General features: G+C 36.9%; 1 protein-coding gene across 9 annotated transcripts in view; it reads right to left on the bottom strand.

Moving 5' to 3' along the window:
* The window catches only part of HERC1 (HECT and RLD domain containing E3 ubiquitin protein ligase family member 1), a 214073-nt gene that overhangs the window by 150480 nt on the left and 47823 nt on the right, over positions 1–15770 (bottom strand). For 8 of the 9 annotated variants that reach the window (XM_055537702.1, XM_055537694.1, XM_055537693.1 and 5 more), the window contains exons 2-3: positions 11913–12868; positions 5422–5517 (exon numbers count right to left, since the gene is read on the bottom strand). In XM_055537702.1, coding sequence (XP_055393677.1) covers positions 5422–5517; positions 11913–12842 — 1026 coding nt within the window. In that variant the 5' untranslated portion in view covers positions 12843–12868. Of the gene's footprint in view, positions 1–5421; positions 5518–11912; positions 12869–14618; positions 14638–15770 lie in introns of those variants that run through there. The other variant, XM_055537695.1, reaches the window with a different exon arrangement.

Raw genomic sequence — 15770 nt, 5'->3', positions numbered from 1 at the left:
TTCTGAATCAAGCAAAATAAGAGAGGAATCTTTAAAAGCCAATATATTATATCACCAGACCATTAAATGGGAAGGTATAGAGTAATTTCAGTCAGAACCTTTAAATAGTACCCAAAAACAAGATAATATGTGTGTCAAATAATTTTCAGTGAACATCAGGAGAGTTCTGAGAACACACAAAATGTGCATAAATAAAGGCTGCTAGTCCCTAATAACAGATCTGAAATTCTGCTGCCAACAAAAGGATGATGGGCTCAGGTAAGTTAGAATTTATCTCAAGATCTATTACAGTAGTCTCCCTTTTCTCACAGTTTCACTTTTTGTGGCTTCAGTTACTGGCAGTCAACTGTCATCTGAAAATATTAAATGGAAAATTCCAGAAATAAATAATTCATAAATGTTAAACTGCATACTGTTCTGAGTATCATCCCTTTGTCCAGCATAGCCACATTACATAAACTACTCACCCATAAGTCACTTAGTAGCCATCTGGTAATCATCTCAACTGCCAGTATTTCGGTGCCTGTGTTCAAGTAATCCTTATTTCACTTAATAATGCCCCAAAGTACAAGAGGAGCTATGCTGGCAATTTGGATGTTCTCTTATTGTACCTAATTTATAAATTAAGTTTTAACATAGGTATGTATATATAGGAAATAACATGGTATTTATAGGGCTTGGTACTATTTACAATTTCAGGCATCCATTGGGGGTCTTGGAATATATACTGAAGTGAAGTCAAGTGACAGTCGCTCAGTTGTATCCAATTCTTTGCGATCCCATGGACTGTAATCAGCCAGGCTTCTCTGTCCATGGAATTCTCCAGGCAATAATAGTGGGATGGGTTGCCATTACCTTCTCCAGAGGATCTTCCTGACCCAGGGATCAAACCTGGGTCTCCTGCACTGCAGGCAGATTGCTCACCATCTGAGCCACAGGGGAGACCCATTATATACTGGGTGGATTACCATTCTATAATAAGGCTTAAAAAATCATAGCCCTCCTTCCCTGACCCCCACAAAAAAGAAAGAGGAGGAGAAGCTGAAGGGACAGGGAAGGAGAAGGGGAAGGGAAGGGGAGAGGGGAAGAGAGAGAGAAGAAGAGGGAAGTGGGAAAGAGAGGAAGAAGTAGAGGGAATGGGGGAGGAAGTAAAAAAAAGTTTATTCAAAAGACTTAAGAAATGTTTTTTAAAAACAACTACGGGGTGGGAAGAATTCTAGGAAGATGACGATAGCAGCAGCAATGTAGTTTTCCAAACATGGAATCACTGCACAGAACAAAAAGAAGGCAAAACTCCAAACTCATGCTTAACATTCACAATAAAACTAGACAAACATAGTTCCAATAACTCCAAAGTATGAGCAGGTGCAGACGACTACCAAACACAGAATGTGCACAGTAATATATCTGTACAGGAGGAAGCCAGAGAATATCTGACAGATCTAAGAGAAAGAAAAAGGCCCCAACCAACCAACCCAGTACTCACCAGAAAGAACAGTGAGCCAATCTAAGCAGTTGCAACTGGGAAGAGCTTTGCCCTCTCTAAACAGCAGGTAAGTAAAAAAGATCCACGAGGAGCAGTTTGCAAGAAGCTAGAGCAATCTAATTCGGTGACCTCTAGAAACTGACAAGCCAGTACTCCCTTCCAGAAGAGAGCCCTCATGTGAAGTAGAAACTACTGGGAGTGGAATAAAAGTTCAGCAGAATGGGAACAACAGAGAGAAAAGAGAGAAGCTTAAGATAAAAGGTGGGGAGGGGAATACGCTGGAAACCATCTTATTTCTTTTTTTTTATAACATTACATAAAAACAATAGAGGAAGGGAGTCTTTGGATCTAGAAAAGCTACCTTGAATCTCATCCCATTCTAAAAATTCAGGAAAATAAAACAAATTTTTCATAAAAATAAGCAACAGAAAAGTACAAAGGTCGAATTCCATATGAAGCTATTATTGGGGGGAGCGGGGGAGGGAAGAGACAGAATAACATCATTACTTTTAAATAAAAGCAAGCCAGAAGAGAACTGCCCACAAGACATATCAAACTGTAACCTATTTCAAAGCCAGCTAAAGGGATTGAGAAAATGAAACAAGACATGAAAGAAAAGCACAAATCTGAAATAGACTTGTTCAAGAATAAGGTGACAGACTCAAAAAAGAATTCGAGATGAAAGAAAAAACATCATTTTGGAAATGAGTCAACTATAGGGAATCCAAGAGTAAATAAATAGTAAAGATAATATCGTAAGAGCAACAAAAGATTAAAAGGATAAAAGTTGTTTAGAAATAAAAAAGAAATGAACATCACATAAAAAGTATTAAAGAAAACGTGAGAATTACTAGTTAGGCAAAGATCCAACAAATAAGCAATAGGAGTCCCAGAAGAGAACCAAATTAAAAAAAGAGTAAAAATAGTACTAAAAACAATAATTTAGGGAAACTTTCCTGAAATAAAAAAGATTTCAGACTACATATTGAAATCTTCACATCTCTGAGAATATCAACTCTAAATGGATAACATCAAGATGTATTCTTGTAAAATTACTGATTTCTAAAGAAGAGATCCTTTGGGCTTCTCAGCAAAACAAGCATGTGACTCATAAATATATGAAAGAAAATCAGATTATCTTCAGACCTCAGCAGCAAAGGTTTATGACAGAAGAAAATGGATAAATATATTTAAGAAGGAGAAGGAAAGAAAATGTGAGCCAAAGATTTTATCTTCTCTCTTCTGGAAAGTGACTTTTAAGTATAAAAAGCATAGCAATTAACATGTAAGAACTAAGAGAATCTTTTCCATAATTCTTTACTGAGGATTCTACTTGAGAATAAGCTTCAGACAACTAAAAAGAATAGAAAGACACTAAGATAAACTGGCAGTGAGCATTAAAGATGTAGTTATTTATAGAACTCATACTAAGTGAGGGTTGTAACACAGAGTTATGCATGCTCTGAGTATGTACGTATAATACAACTACAAAAAATGGGGAAATCGCATGTAAAAAGCATTTTTTAGTAAACATATGATGGTAGTATTTGTCTTATTTTAGGGTTACTCTGTGTGTCACACTATGTGACCAAAATAAATAATTACAGGATATTCTAATTTTACATCCCTGTACCTTGAAAACTGATGTTCTTACTTTGAAAGAAAGGAGATATAACTGTAATATAGAAAAAGGTAAGTAAAAATTCCATAGCCCTGAAATTGAAAGTATCAACTAAAGAGGTATACTATTAGCTTTAAATACTCACAAACATGTACACACACACAGACACACACTCAAGCTTCCTGGCTCTACTGTAAGAGCCTAGAAAAATAACACTGACACAGTAGTGGTGAGTACCCTGACTGTGATCCTAAAATACTATTTTCCACCAGAAGAAACCAAGGCTTATGGAGAAATAGCTAGCTAGTTGCAGATCCAGATCAAGAAATGTGTGAGATGAGTCCATCTTGAGTTCAGAACAATTTGATGGGTCAGTTACCAAGGAAGCTATCCAAGATTATTAGGTCTATGTTAAAAGAACTTGGGAACCACCCTGAAGAGACTATTACCCTGAAAGACTGTTGGCCAAAGATAAAATAGTACCAGCTTCACTCCAGATGATGATAATTCAATGAAGTAAAACTTGAATAGGTTTAAATCTGAGTTCGTAATAGTATTTTTCAAGTGAAATCAACTGGTGAAGCTTGAAGGATGACAGAAGACCAGTTCATTAAACTGAAAACTAGTAAATAAAAATTGGTGTTAAAAAAATTTTTTTTAATCAAATGGGAGAATCAAACATTTATTCTGCTTTTCCTGTTTGAACTGTCGCAAGGTAACCAAACAGTCAATAAGGGAATCATCTCTTCATGAAAACATTCCAACTAACAACTGAAAGATGAAAGATATAATTAGAATATTTTCCTGTGGTTATGTATGGATGTGAGAGTTGACTGTGAAGAAGGCTAAGCGCCGAAGAATTGATGCTTTTGAACTGTGGTGTTGGAGAAGACTCTTGAGAATCCCTTGGACTGCAAGGAGATCCAACCAGTCCATTCTGAAGGAGATCAGACCTGGGATTTCTTTGGAAGGAATGATGCTAAAGCTGAAACTCCAGTACTTTGGCCACCTCATGCGAAGAGTTGACTCATTGGAAAAGACTCTGATGCTGGGAGGGATTGGGGGCAGGAGGAGAAGGGGACGACAGAGGATGAGATGGTAGGATGGCATCACTGACTCGATGGACGTGAGTCTGAGTGAACTCCGGGAGTTGGTGATGGACAGGGAGGCCTGGCATGCTGCAGTTCATGGGGTCTCAAAGAGTCGGATACGACTGAGTGACTGATTTGATCTGATCTGATACCATTTTTCAACCAAGCACCAATGAATTAATAGATCTGATCATTAAGAATTCAGGGTTGCTAGTACTACAAAAAGAGAGACAATCAAATGAAAGATCACAACACCATGTATGATTTTGCCAAAGGGATCAAACCTGAAACAGATCAAATCTCTAGATTCACCTGTCAAAATACAAGAAATACATAGAAACTGTATTATGACTAATCAATTAACAAAATCCAAATGGTAGGAAATTCTACAACCTAAAAAGTCCAGGTCCCTGAACAAACACATTGAAAGAAAAGATAAACATATACATATGATTTTTTTTTAAGTAGACAAGACTGAACTACAGTGTCTAGGGATGCAAACAACTATAAAGAAATGCAAGGAAGTGACTACTCTCAGGATAGTGGTTCTTTAGAGAAGGAGGAAAGGGATAATGACCAGGACGTGAAAGGGTTTCTAGAGTTGTTGGTAAAGTTTTATTTCTTTCCTGAGCACAGATTAAAAGGCTGTTTGTTTTATAATAATTCCATTTAGGCACATGTTTGTGTTTCTTATCTGTTTTAATAATAAATTTTTAAATTCAAAAAATGCACCTTACACAAAGTCCAAAATGAATAAAAGGGTATGCACTGACAAATATGTCTCCCTCCCAACACTTATATGACACCCCAGCTCCACTTTCTAGAAACAACCAATCATTGACACCACTTTCTTTTGCATCCTTTCCAGAGACGGAATTGGATTATTTTTAAGGGATAAATATAAGCATTTTAAGACAACTAACTTTTCGTTTTTCTTCTTTAATTTTTATTGGAGTATAGTTGATTTCCAATGTTGTGTTAGTTTCAGATGTACAGCAAAGTGAATCTGTGATACGTATACATCTATCCACTCCTTTTGGACTCTTTTCCCAAACAGGCCATTAAACAGTACTGAGTAGAGTTCCCTGAGCTACACAGTCAGTCCTTATAAGTTATTTATTTTATATCTAGTAGTGTGTATATGTCAATCACAATCTTCCAGTTTATCCCTTGACAAAGCAACTTTTAATGTATGATTATTTAAAGTCATGATTATTACATACCTCTTCAAAGAGACACAAAGCTGCCTCATACAGTGAGCACAAGCCATCAGATGTTCTGGTTGGTTCCCTCCACTGACTCCGATCAGCAGATGAACCCTATAATTAAGATATTGTGGAATACAGTTTGGTAAGGAGAGAGACATATATTAAAATCACTTAAACTGTCCACAAAACGTTTAAAGAACTGTTTATGTAATTATGTGCTTTAAGATCAAATCCTAACATTACATCATGAAACCAACTTTTATGTGTTGTAAAAGATGTGGCTATTCAGTGAAGCAGTAAATTAAGTACCAATCCCTCACTGATTATCTTATTAAACAGTGATTTGTTCTAAGGGCCACAGGTTTAACACAGAAACAGTCAAAGAGGCAGAATTTTGTCAATTACACACTCTTTGGGTGGCCAGTATTTAATAAATGAAGTGAAGTGAAAGTCGCTTGGCATGACACCATGCACTGTAGCCCTCCATGCTCCTCTATCCATGGGATTTCCCAGGCAAGAATACCGGACTTCCCTGGGGCTGCCTTGTTCACTTGCTCCAAGAATAAAGCAGCATATAATCAACTTAACTGATGATCCTGACCAGAACAGCAGTTAAGTCTGTTCCTCCTTAGTTCTGGCATAACAAAAGTCCCACAAGTCAGTTCATAGCTGAGGAATCACAGCTCCTCTCTGGAACTAACAGCCTAATGTAATTGTCCACTTGACTCTCCATTTACAGACACCTTACAGGCATCTCAAATAAACATATTCAAAACTAAATTCCCAATCTAACATTTCCCCCACATTCACCCAAACCAGTTCCTCCTATGCAATTCCTCCACAAAAGGACCCAATGGTTATGACCAGAAATCACTCTTTTACTGAAAACTTATAAATCAGAGTGAACTTGACCTCCACTGTTCCCTCAAATTCCTAAATTCTTAAATCTTTACTTCACAAATATCAAGTTCCTTCTCTGATTTATCAATCCTATAATTGTAAAATTTTCATTGGTGTCTTTATTTCAAAGGCTATTGTTTGTAAAAATACATTCTATATGATCACGTGGCAAATATACCATAGAAAAGTATATCCTCTACTGTAGAAGGGATTTGAGCCTACGTGCTTTGTAAGATCCCATTCAACTCCAGTACTATATGATTTTATCAGTTCAAGGTATTTTAATTAACATGATTCCTAGGTAATGAAAGAAATTATATTGGCTATTTAATTTACTGCTGGGTCATCAGGTGCTAAGCTACTGCTACCAAATCAATGTTTCGTCCTAATCCCTTAAGGTGGTACTTTTGGAATTTTAATGTAAACATGAATTATCCTGAAATTGTTAAAATGCAGATTCCAATTCAGTAAATATAGGTGGGGGCCTTAGATTCCACATTTCTAACAAGCTTCCAGTGACACCAATGCTGCTGTCTGAGGCTCACACTCCCAACAGTAAGGCTTTAAAGAGCCACTTGCAGGTCTCAGAGTTATATCAGAAGCTGGCTGTTCAAAATTACCTAGATCCTAGACAGATAAGGTGTGGCTATACCAGAAAATACTATAAGGTACAGCCTCTCCAAATTCCATAATTAGCTGTGTAGAACCTCTGGGAAAAACAGAATTGTAATCTGTGACTCCATTCTTTAAAGGTCACCTCTACTGATCACCAAACCAAAAGCAGATGAGAAACAACAGCTTACTATACCTTCTTGGGAGCTGGTACCAGGGCTATAATAATTGGTTTTCTTATGCCTGTTTACAGTATAAAGGAAAACACTGAAAACAACGTAAGGTTTTCAGTAACAGACCTGTGTTTAAATCCATGCTTCATCACTTACGGGCAATGTGACTTAAGGATTAGTTTCCTCATCCTTAGACAGGAATAATGCCTCTTTTATTTAGGGCTGTTGGTGATAACAACTGAAATTATGCATAAAACATCCGTAGCACAGTTCTTAATACATAGAAAGAACTCAAAACTGGAAGCAGTGATTGTCATTATTTTGTATGATGTACACAGAGAAAGAAGAGAAAACACAGGAAGTCTTTAATATATTTTTGCACCAAACCAATTTTTAAAAAAATTCTTCAAAATCTGTCTGCAATGACTGTCACTGATTTCTGTTCTCCCCAAAAAATCAGTATTAAGCGTGAGACTAATCCCTCCCCAGTCAATTAGGATTAAAGACATCTCTAAAACCCATTTTGTATAGAATTCTTAATGTGTTTTGTAAATATACTACATAACAGAAAAAGAGGGCTACATCTAGGCATTTTTCATTTTGGAAAACAAAGCATGTTAAGTGTGTAACAATTCATACACTACTAACAGGAAGTTCAAAGGTCTAAAGATACAGAGGAAATTAAAATAACAAAAATATGTGGTTTTACAGGTCTTCATTGAATTACCTTTCTCTTATTTACCATCATAATACCTTTTTGTTTTTTCCCCACCTGTCTTTTTATTAATAAGATAATCAGACAAGAACATTAAGACTTGATGGAGTACATTTCCTTATGTTCTTGCTATCTGGTTTTATTCTTCTTCAATTGTTTCAGTGACTCCCCACTGCCTACAGAATTAAGCTCAAAATCCCATAGCATGGGATACATGGCCCCACCGAGCTTGTCAGCCTTAGTTCATCCCATTCCACCATGAACATCCAGAAGCCTGCTTTCCCACACCTCCATCACTCTGTGAACACTAAACCTCTCACCTGAAGACTTTTTCAGCTCCCTCATTCACAAACCTCATGTTTGGAAGCAAACTCTTTTCAACTAAACTTAGGCACCCTTCATTTTCAGCCCCTTCCCCTCTAGCCTTCCTCCTATGTCCCATGACCTTGTCCCTATGCAGACCTGTACTGCAGTCCAGTACCATTAACATGAAATGTCTATGCATCTCTCTTTCCTTAAACTGTAAGCTAGATAAAGGCATGGATGCTACAAAGCTTATTCATCTTTTTAACCCAGAGCCTAGCAGTATCCGGCACACAGTAAATACCTAGTGGTCTCAAAGGCCAAAGATGCCTTTACTGCTGTTTATATTTTTAGTTTATTTTTTAAGGATGTGGGGATATACAGTGACATTATTTCCCTACTCTTTATTTAAATATAAGTTAATGATTATCTTGCACACTTGCACTCAAATCTCTGAATTACTGCATGTGTGGGTAGTGGAGGTTAAGTGAGAATCACACATGTAAATACAATTTAAGGATGAACTCTTTTTTTTTTTTTTTTTAAGGCCTTATACCAGTTTCCTGATGGCTCATCAAGTAAAGAATTCGCCTGCAAAGCAAAAGACACAAGAGATGCTGGTTTGATCCCTGGGTGGGGAAGGTACCCCGGATAAGGAAATGAGAATCCATTCCAGTATTCTTGCCTGAAAAAATCCCATGGACAGAAGAAACTGGTGGGCTACAGTCCAAAGGGTTGCAAAGTGCTGGACACAACTGAGTGACTAAGCATACCAGGTACTCAAATGATGGTTATGTGTCTCTCCCTCTAACTTTTATTAATAGCTTGGGGGTAAGTTTTATCCCAGCTGCTCATGAGGAGAGAATCTTAAAGATAGTGAGAATCAGGTCAGGATGAGGTCCAGTGTACCAGGAGAGGCTCTAGATACTTTATGAGTTCTCAACTAACAACAACTGATAACACTGTAAAGTGTAAGAAATATGAATCCTGGAGACCAAAAGCATCAGATCCTATCACTCACTGTGCAAGAAAGAATAATAAATACAAAGTTCAAGTTAATAACTATCTCTTTTCCCTAAAATCTATCTGAAATTTAATTAAATTCAATCTGACATAGGCCTGTGGTGTCTCCTGGAGGGCCAAACTAAATCACACAAACATACAAAATTCTTCCCCAGAATATACCCAGAATTCTGACGAAAGCTATCTGGGGTATCCTAGCCCCAAGAGAAAGTTATAACATAAGGGTATAGCCTAGAAGGGGAAGAAAGGAGGCCCTTTCTGCCTAGGTGAATACAACATTCTGTCCAGAAATGAAAGAAGTCAAGTGGAGAGAAAACTGGAAATCCAGCAATAAAATAAGTTTATTGTATTTTATATCTACTTTAAGGTAGGCCTTCATGGGGGGAAAAGTCAGTCTATTTAACATAAATAGTGTAAAAGCTGCCTATAGTAGTCAGAGAAAAACACGGGCTTTGCCAACAGACTAGGGGTTGGTAAGAATTGGTTAACACAGTGCCTGGCCCATCCGTGCTTAATTAGGAGTGCACGTTATACTTTCAGTTCTTTTGACAAATAGGTGTGTAACTTTGGATAACCGCCACAGTTTTTTCATCCTTAAGATAACAGTAAACAGTATCTTCTTTACAGATTAACAAGATAATTGAATGAGACACTGCTTATAAAAAGCAGCTGGTAGGTAGCAGGCACTCAACGAGGGTTAGAGCTCTTCTTCCCTTATGCCAGGTACTGGGAAGCAGTAAGTAAAAATTCAAAAAATGAATGCAATAGTATACTATACGTTAATTAAATGAATATTAAAGCCCATTACATAGGTAGTACGTATATTTAGTATGAAGATTTCCTAAGCTTATAGAGCCAATTTAAACTCACAACCAAATATGCATACAAACATTTCCAACGTGCTGAAAGACAACGAAGCTAAACAGATACAGAGAAAAGCAATTTTCTTTCTTTGGGCATTCTCTTCCCGCTAAGGAGCAATACTGCAGGATAAGGTTTAGAGGGTAAGGTGGGGAAAAGGCCTCTGACTCAGGGTATTTAGCATTCTGGTTAAAAAGGAAATACACTAGGGGTAAGCATGCAATCATATAAGATGACTGTGTAATAATTAACATCTTTTCTTTATGACAAAGGCAATGGAAAATAAATGGGACTGTAAAATGAAGAATTAAGTAACTCCTCACAGAAATATTAACATGTGACCAAGAACAGATACATTACTTTAGGTCATCAAATGGGATTACATATTTGAAAATGGTGTAAATTTAGAGAACGTTACCAGAAGTATTAAGAATTACAAAATAAAATGAGAAACACAGATATGCAAGTGCATGTTTAAATATTCAATAAGAAACCACAAGAGGCCTAAATGCCTTTCACTGCTGTTACCTCAAATCTTTCTTACTCAGATCACTGCATCTCTGGCTCTACGTCTCTACTTTAGATAAAAGATCATAGGGCCTTTCCAAAGCACCACATGCTTTCCTGTCTACATTTTATTTAACATTAAGAAATTCAAATTTTCATAGATATAATCTAGAGTCTCCAAGTACTTACTTACAATAAATTATTTGTAAAAAAAAAAAAGACCCAATATTTACTATTCAGTTCACAAGCATAAAACATAAGCCAGGTGAAAATTTAAATGCCCTGGTTTAAAAGTAAATTCAACATAATTGTTTTTTACGAAACATTCCTGTCAATCCAAGAGCTCTTCACTTTTGGCAGGGGATAAGACATGACATATACACACATAATTTATAAATCATATTTTTATAAACTAAATAAATTTGTTAAATGATATATGATATCTGGTGATAAAGGACACCAAAAAGGTTGATCAATGTCACCCAAATGAAATTAAGTCAATTTATGAATGGTTTAATCTTTATATTCCAAATTTGTATTATTTCAAACTTTTATTCTGTTTTCAAAAAGCATTAAATTTCAATTTCAGAAATTCCTGAAATTGATCATATTGCACTGCATTTTACTGTTTATTCTTCAATATGGTATCCAAAGTTAGCTCCTTTATGATAATCAAGTAATTAAATTCCTTCATGAACAAGATATTCATTACAAATCTAGGACGCTCAGTTCATCACTTCCCTCCATTCAGGTCTCTGCTCAAATGTCACAATTCAGAGACTTTCTTGACCACATTAACTAAAATACCACAACTATCTCCCTCCCCAATCTCTGCTTGAGTCCATCATTCTGCATTCCCTTTCCCTCCCTTATTTTAATTCTTAGAACTTCACACTACCTGAAATTTATATGCACTGTCTGATTCCCCCACTAGGCTGTGAGATCCAAGAAACTACATTTTTCTCTGCTGTATCCCTAGGGCCTAGAATAATACTTAGCATATAACAAATATTTAATAAAAATTGAGAAGCCTGAAATTAGCAATTTCTTTGTCAAAAGATCTCCATACTCACCAGCCAAGGCCCCTCATTTTACATTTGAGTTTGCTAAAACAGAGCGAAGTTAGATGAATTTCTCAAGTTCGTACAAGAAGCCATAAAACTTAAACTACAATCCTGACTCCTGATTCAGAAATCTTAACATAATACCAACTAGTTTGTCCTTAAATTACGTATTCACATCAACAGATATAAAAGTTTCTTCACTCCAAGTATGTAAAATATTTAACTAACTTAATATCGCCAGTAGAATTCTCAAATCATTCACTGTTACCACCAATTCATTAAAAGCTGAGTTGACCTTTTCCAAAATTGTTAGATAAGAATTTTAAAGCTGAGATTTATTATACATACCAAAGAACGCCTCATCTGCATTAATATAGTCATAAAGCAGTCAAAGCTGATCATTCCTTCTTGGCTTGACAGTAGTTTGCTTTTCTCCATGGAATTTACAACTGCTGAAGCCCCCAATGCCATTTCTATCCATTCAAGGAGATACCGCAAAGAACCTCGCTGAGCTGCTAAACCAAGCAGCAACTCAGAAGCTAATCTACGACCTAAAGTGTCTGCTCCAGAATTGGGAATAGTTACTCCTTTAAGAAAGGTTGTTACTTGTGATAAGCAATCCAAGCCCATAGGTGGAATCTTGCTTTCATTTGCTAAAGATAATGGTGGCAAAGAGCTCACAACTTCAATTGCAGTATGAATAACGTCATTGCAAAGACTGAGACCAGGTCCCAACACAGGCATCATCCAACTTTGTCTCAGAAGTGCAAATAATAAACTTAGACCAGTTCGAACACCCATTTCTATAAGTGCATCAGTGCTTGACCGAGGACGTTCACTAACAGAATGGACATCTGCTGAACCAGAGCTGCTCTCCGGAGAATGCTGCTGCTGTTTCACTTTGCCTTTGTCGTGGTATTTATTAGAAAGTGCATAGAAGACACGCTGGAGTACAAGCAATCGTTTTCGAAGTGCCCCAGCAAATGGGGAATCTGAACATACCATCTTTGCAAGTGCTAGCTGACTGCTAAGAAGGGCATCCAAATAGTGGTCCTGTTCATCGCTTGAAAGAGACTCACGTTCAAAGTCTGGCAGCTGTGGTCCTTTGAGGCACAAAACTTGTTGAGGCAAAGGTACTACTTCCTTATTGCTGACCAGTTTAGAATATAAAACAGCAACCCCCTCTCTTGTAGCAATAGATTCACTGTCCTCTGTAATCCAGGAGCTGTTGAGGTGTTCAAGCCATTTCAGTTTCACTGGTGGAACCATAGTTGCCATATTGATTTACTCTTCAGCCATTAGTTCTATAAAGAGAGAAGAAAAAGCAATCAAAAACCTATGAAGATACTTCAGAAAATGTTTCTTAACTTCCATCACATATTACAATTAGTAATCTCAAACTGATGAAGCACAAAGTCTGGACTTTAGTTAACAATTATGTACCAATGTTAGTATTTTAGCTTCAAAAAATGTACCATGGTTATTTAAGATGGCAATATTAGGGAGAAACGGGTGAAGGGCATATGAGAACGCTGCACTATCCCTGCAAATTTAATGTAAATCTAAAATTATCACAAAATAAAAGGTTTATTTTAAAAATCAGTGATTTATGTACCTTTTCTCTTTGGATTCTGGTCCCACTATCATTATAACAGTGGGTTCTACATGAAGATGGATCCCAGATTTATATCTCCTGGCCTCTCCTCTGAATTCCAAACTTATAAATGTAATCGTTCACTTGACCTCTCCATAAATAGACACCTAATAGGCATTTCAAATTAAATTCAAAACTGAATTCCCAATCCAACATTTTCCCCACACCCACCCAAACCTATTCCTCTTGTGGAATTCCTCATTTCAATAAATGGCAACTCTATCCTTCCATTTCCTCTGGCTAAAAAACTTTGGGAGCCATCATTGATTGCTCCCTCTCTTATACTTATACTCCAAATTCAATTAGTCAATTCTACTCTCAAAATACAGAAGAATCCAAATAGTTCTCACACACTTCCATTGCTAAAACCCCAGTCTAAGCCATCTCTTGGATCACCGAAGAAGCCTTCTTACTGGTCTCCCTGACTGTACTGAGGAACCACAGTGACGCCAAAACTGTGGCATCAGCAAGAATGTTTTTTTATATATTTTGTTTACTGCTGTATTCTAGCATACAGTAAGTGCTCTCAGTAAGTATTTGTTGACAAATAACACTTAAAAACTAAGTTTGCTGGGATAAAATATTCACAAGACATATATCCTGCAAAGGACTATCCAAGATACAATTAAGGACTCCTACTGAGCACCGAAAAATTGATGCTTTTGAAGTGTGGTGTTGGAGAAGACTCTTGAGAGTCCCTTGGACTGCAAGGAGATCCAACCAGTTCATCCTAAAGGAGATCAGTCCTGGGTGTTCATTGGAAGGACTGATGCTAAAGCTGAAACTCCAGTACTTTGGCCACCTCATGCGAAGAACTGACTCCTTAGAAAAGACCCTGATGCTGGGAGGGATTGGGGGCAGGAGGAGAAGGGGACCACAGAGGATGAGATGGCTGGATGGCATCACCGACTCAATGGATGTGAGTTTGAGTGAACTCCGGGAGTTGGTGATGGACAGGGAGGCCTGGCGTGGTGCGATTCATGGGGTCGCAAAGAGTCGGACATGACCGAGCGACTGAACGGAACTGAACAACTCAATAATAAAAAGACAACCTAATTTTTAAAATCGTCAAAAAGGATGTGAACAAAACTTCACCAAAGATATGTGAATGGCCAAAATGCGCAAGTGCTCAACATCATTATTCATCAGAAAGATGCCAATTAACAACACAGAGATATTAATACACACCCATAAGGATTAAAATTAATAAGGCTGACAAGATCAAAGGTTAGCACGGATATAGAGCAATCAGAACTCTCACAAACCATTTGTGGAAATGTAAAATCTGAACAGCCACCTTAGAAAGATGTCTAGTAATTTCTTATAAAACTAATCATGCATAAGTGTGTACTAAGTTGCTTTAGTCATATCTCTTTGCAACCCCACGGACTGTAGCCTACCAGGCTCCTCTGTCCATGGAATTCTCCAGGCAAGAATACTGGAGTGGGTTGCCATGCTCTCCTCCATGGGATCTTCCAACCCAGGGATCAAACCCGAGTTTCATAAGTCTCCTGCATTGGGAGGCAGATTGTTTACCATTAGCGCTACCTGGGAAGCCTCCAAAACTAAACATGTATTAGTTTGTTGATGACCCAACAATTTCTCTCCTACAAATTGACCCAGAAAAAAACACAACCATAAGAAGATTCAATGCTAAATGACAGCTGCCTCTAGAAGGTGAGGGCATGAATAGACTGGGAAGGGCATGAGGTAACTTCCTAAGGTGAGGGCAATATTGGATTACAAAGCTCTATGCATTTGTAAAAACACAGTGAATATATATTTAAGATTTTACATTTCACTGCATGTAAATTTTACCTTAATAAATACTGAACTCCAGTTGATATACATATATAAGCATAAATATATAATAGAGTTGATATATATATATTATAAAAGCATATATTTGGAGGAAATACACTGATGTGAGTAATCTTGAAATACATCAGATAATAAGATACATTGGTGGGTATGTGTAAACATATATACACATACACACATATATATGGATAAGCTATATGATAAAACAAGTATAATAAAGTATTAATGGAAGAACCTCAGTGTTGAGTATATATGCCTATTCATTTTTAAGTCTTTCAACTTTGCTGTATGTTTGAAAATTTTCATCATAAAACATTGCAGGGGAGTTGAGACTAACTCCTGCCTTTCAAGCAAGTCCCCAGGATGGTAGTCATGACAGTTAGTGGTAGAGAAAGATCCTCATATAGTGAAGGGCATTTTATTTTCAAGATATAGATAGACCTTAAAGAAAGAGCTCCAGTGACAGATAAGCCAGGCTAATTAAAGGAGTTTCCTGTTTCTAAATACATCCTGTCAAATTCTAAATATAAAATCTAATGGTACTTCCCTTTTCAAGCTTATAATTACTATGCTTTATCTTCACTAGATACTTGGAAAGTATATACTTGAGAGGGAAAATAAAACCATAAGCCTCCTTCCACTTTATTCAGCAAAGTATTTACCTCAACATTGTGCAGAGGATATAAAAGTACCTTATTTACCTCCATCCCTGTGAGCCACAGGTAATTTTG

Source organism: Bubalus kerabau, chromosome 10 (assembly GCF_029407905.1).
Source record: "Bubalus kerabau isolate K-KA32 ecotype Philippines breed swamp buffalo chromosome 10, PCC_UOA_SB_1v2, whole genome shotgun sequence".
NCBI classification, from domain to species: domain Eukaryota; kingdom Metazoa; phylum Chordata; class Mammalia; order Artiodactyla; family Bovidae; genus Bubalus; species Bubalus kerabau.
The sequence above is the reverse complement of the archived record's forward strand: the minus strand, read 5'-3'. Positions and strand labels throughout refer to the sequence as shown.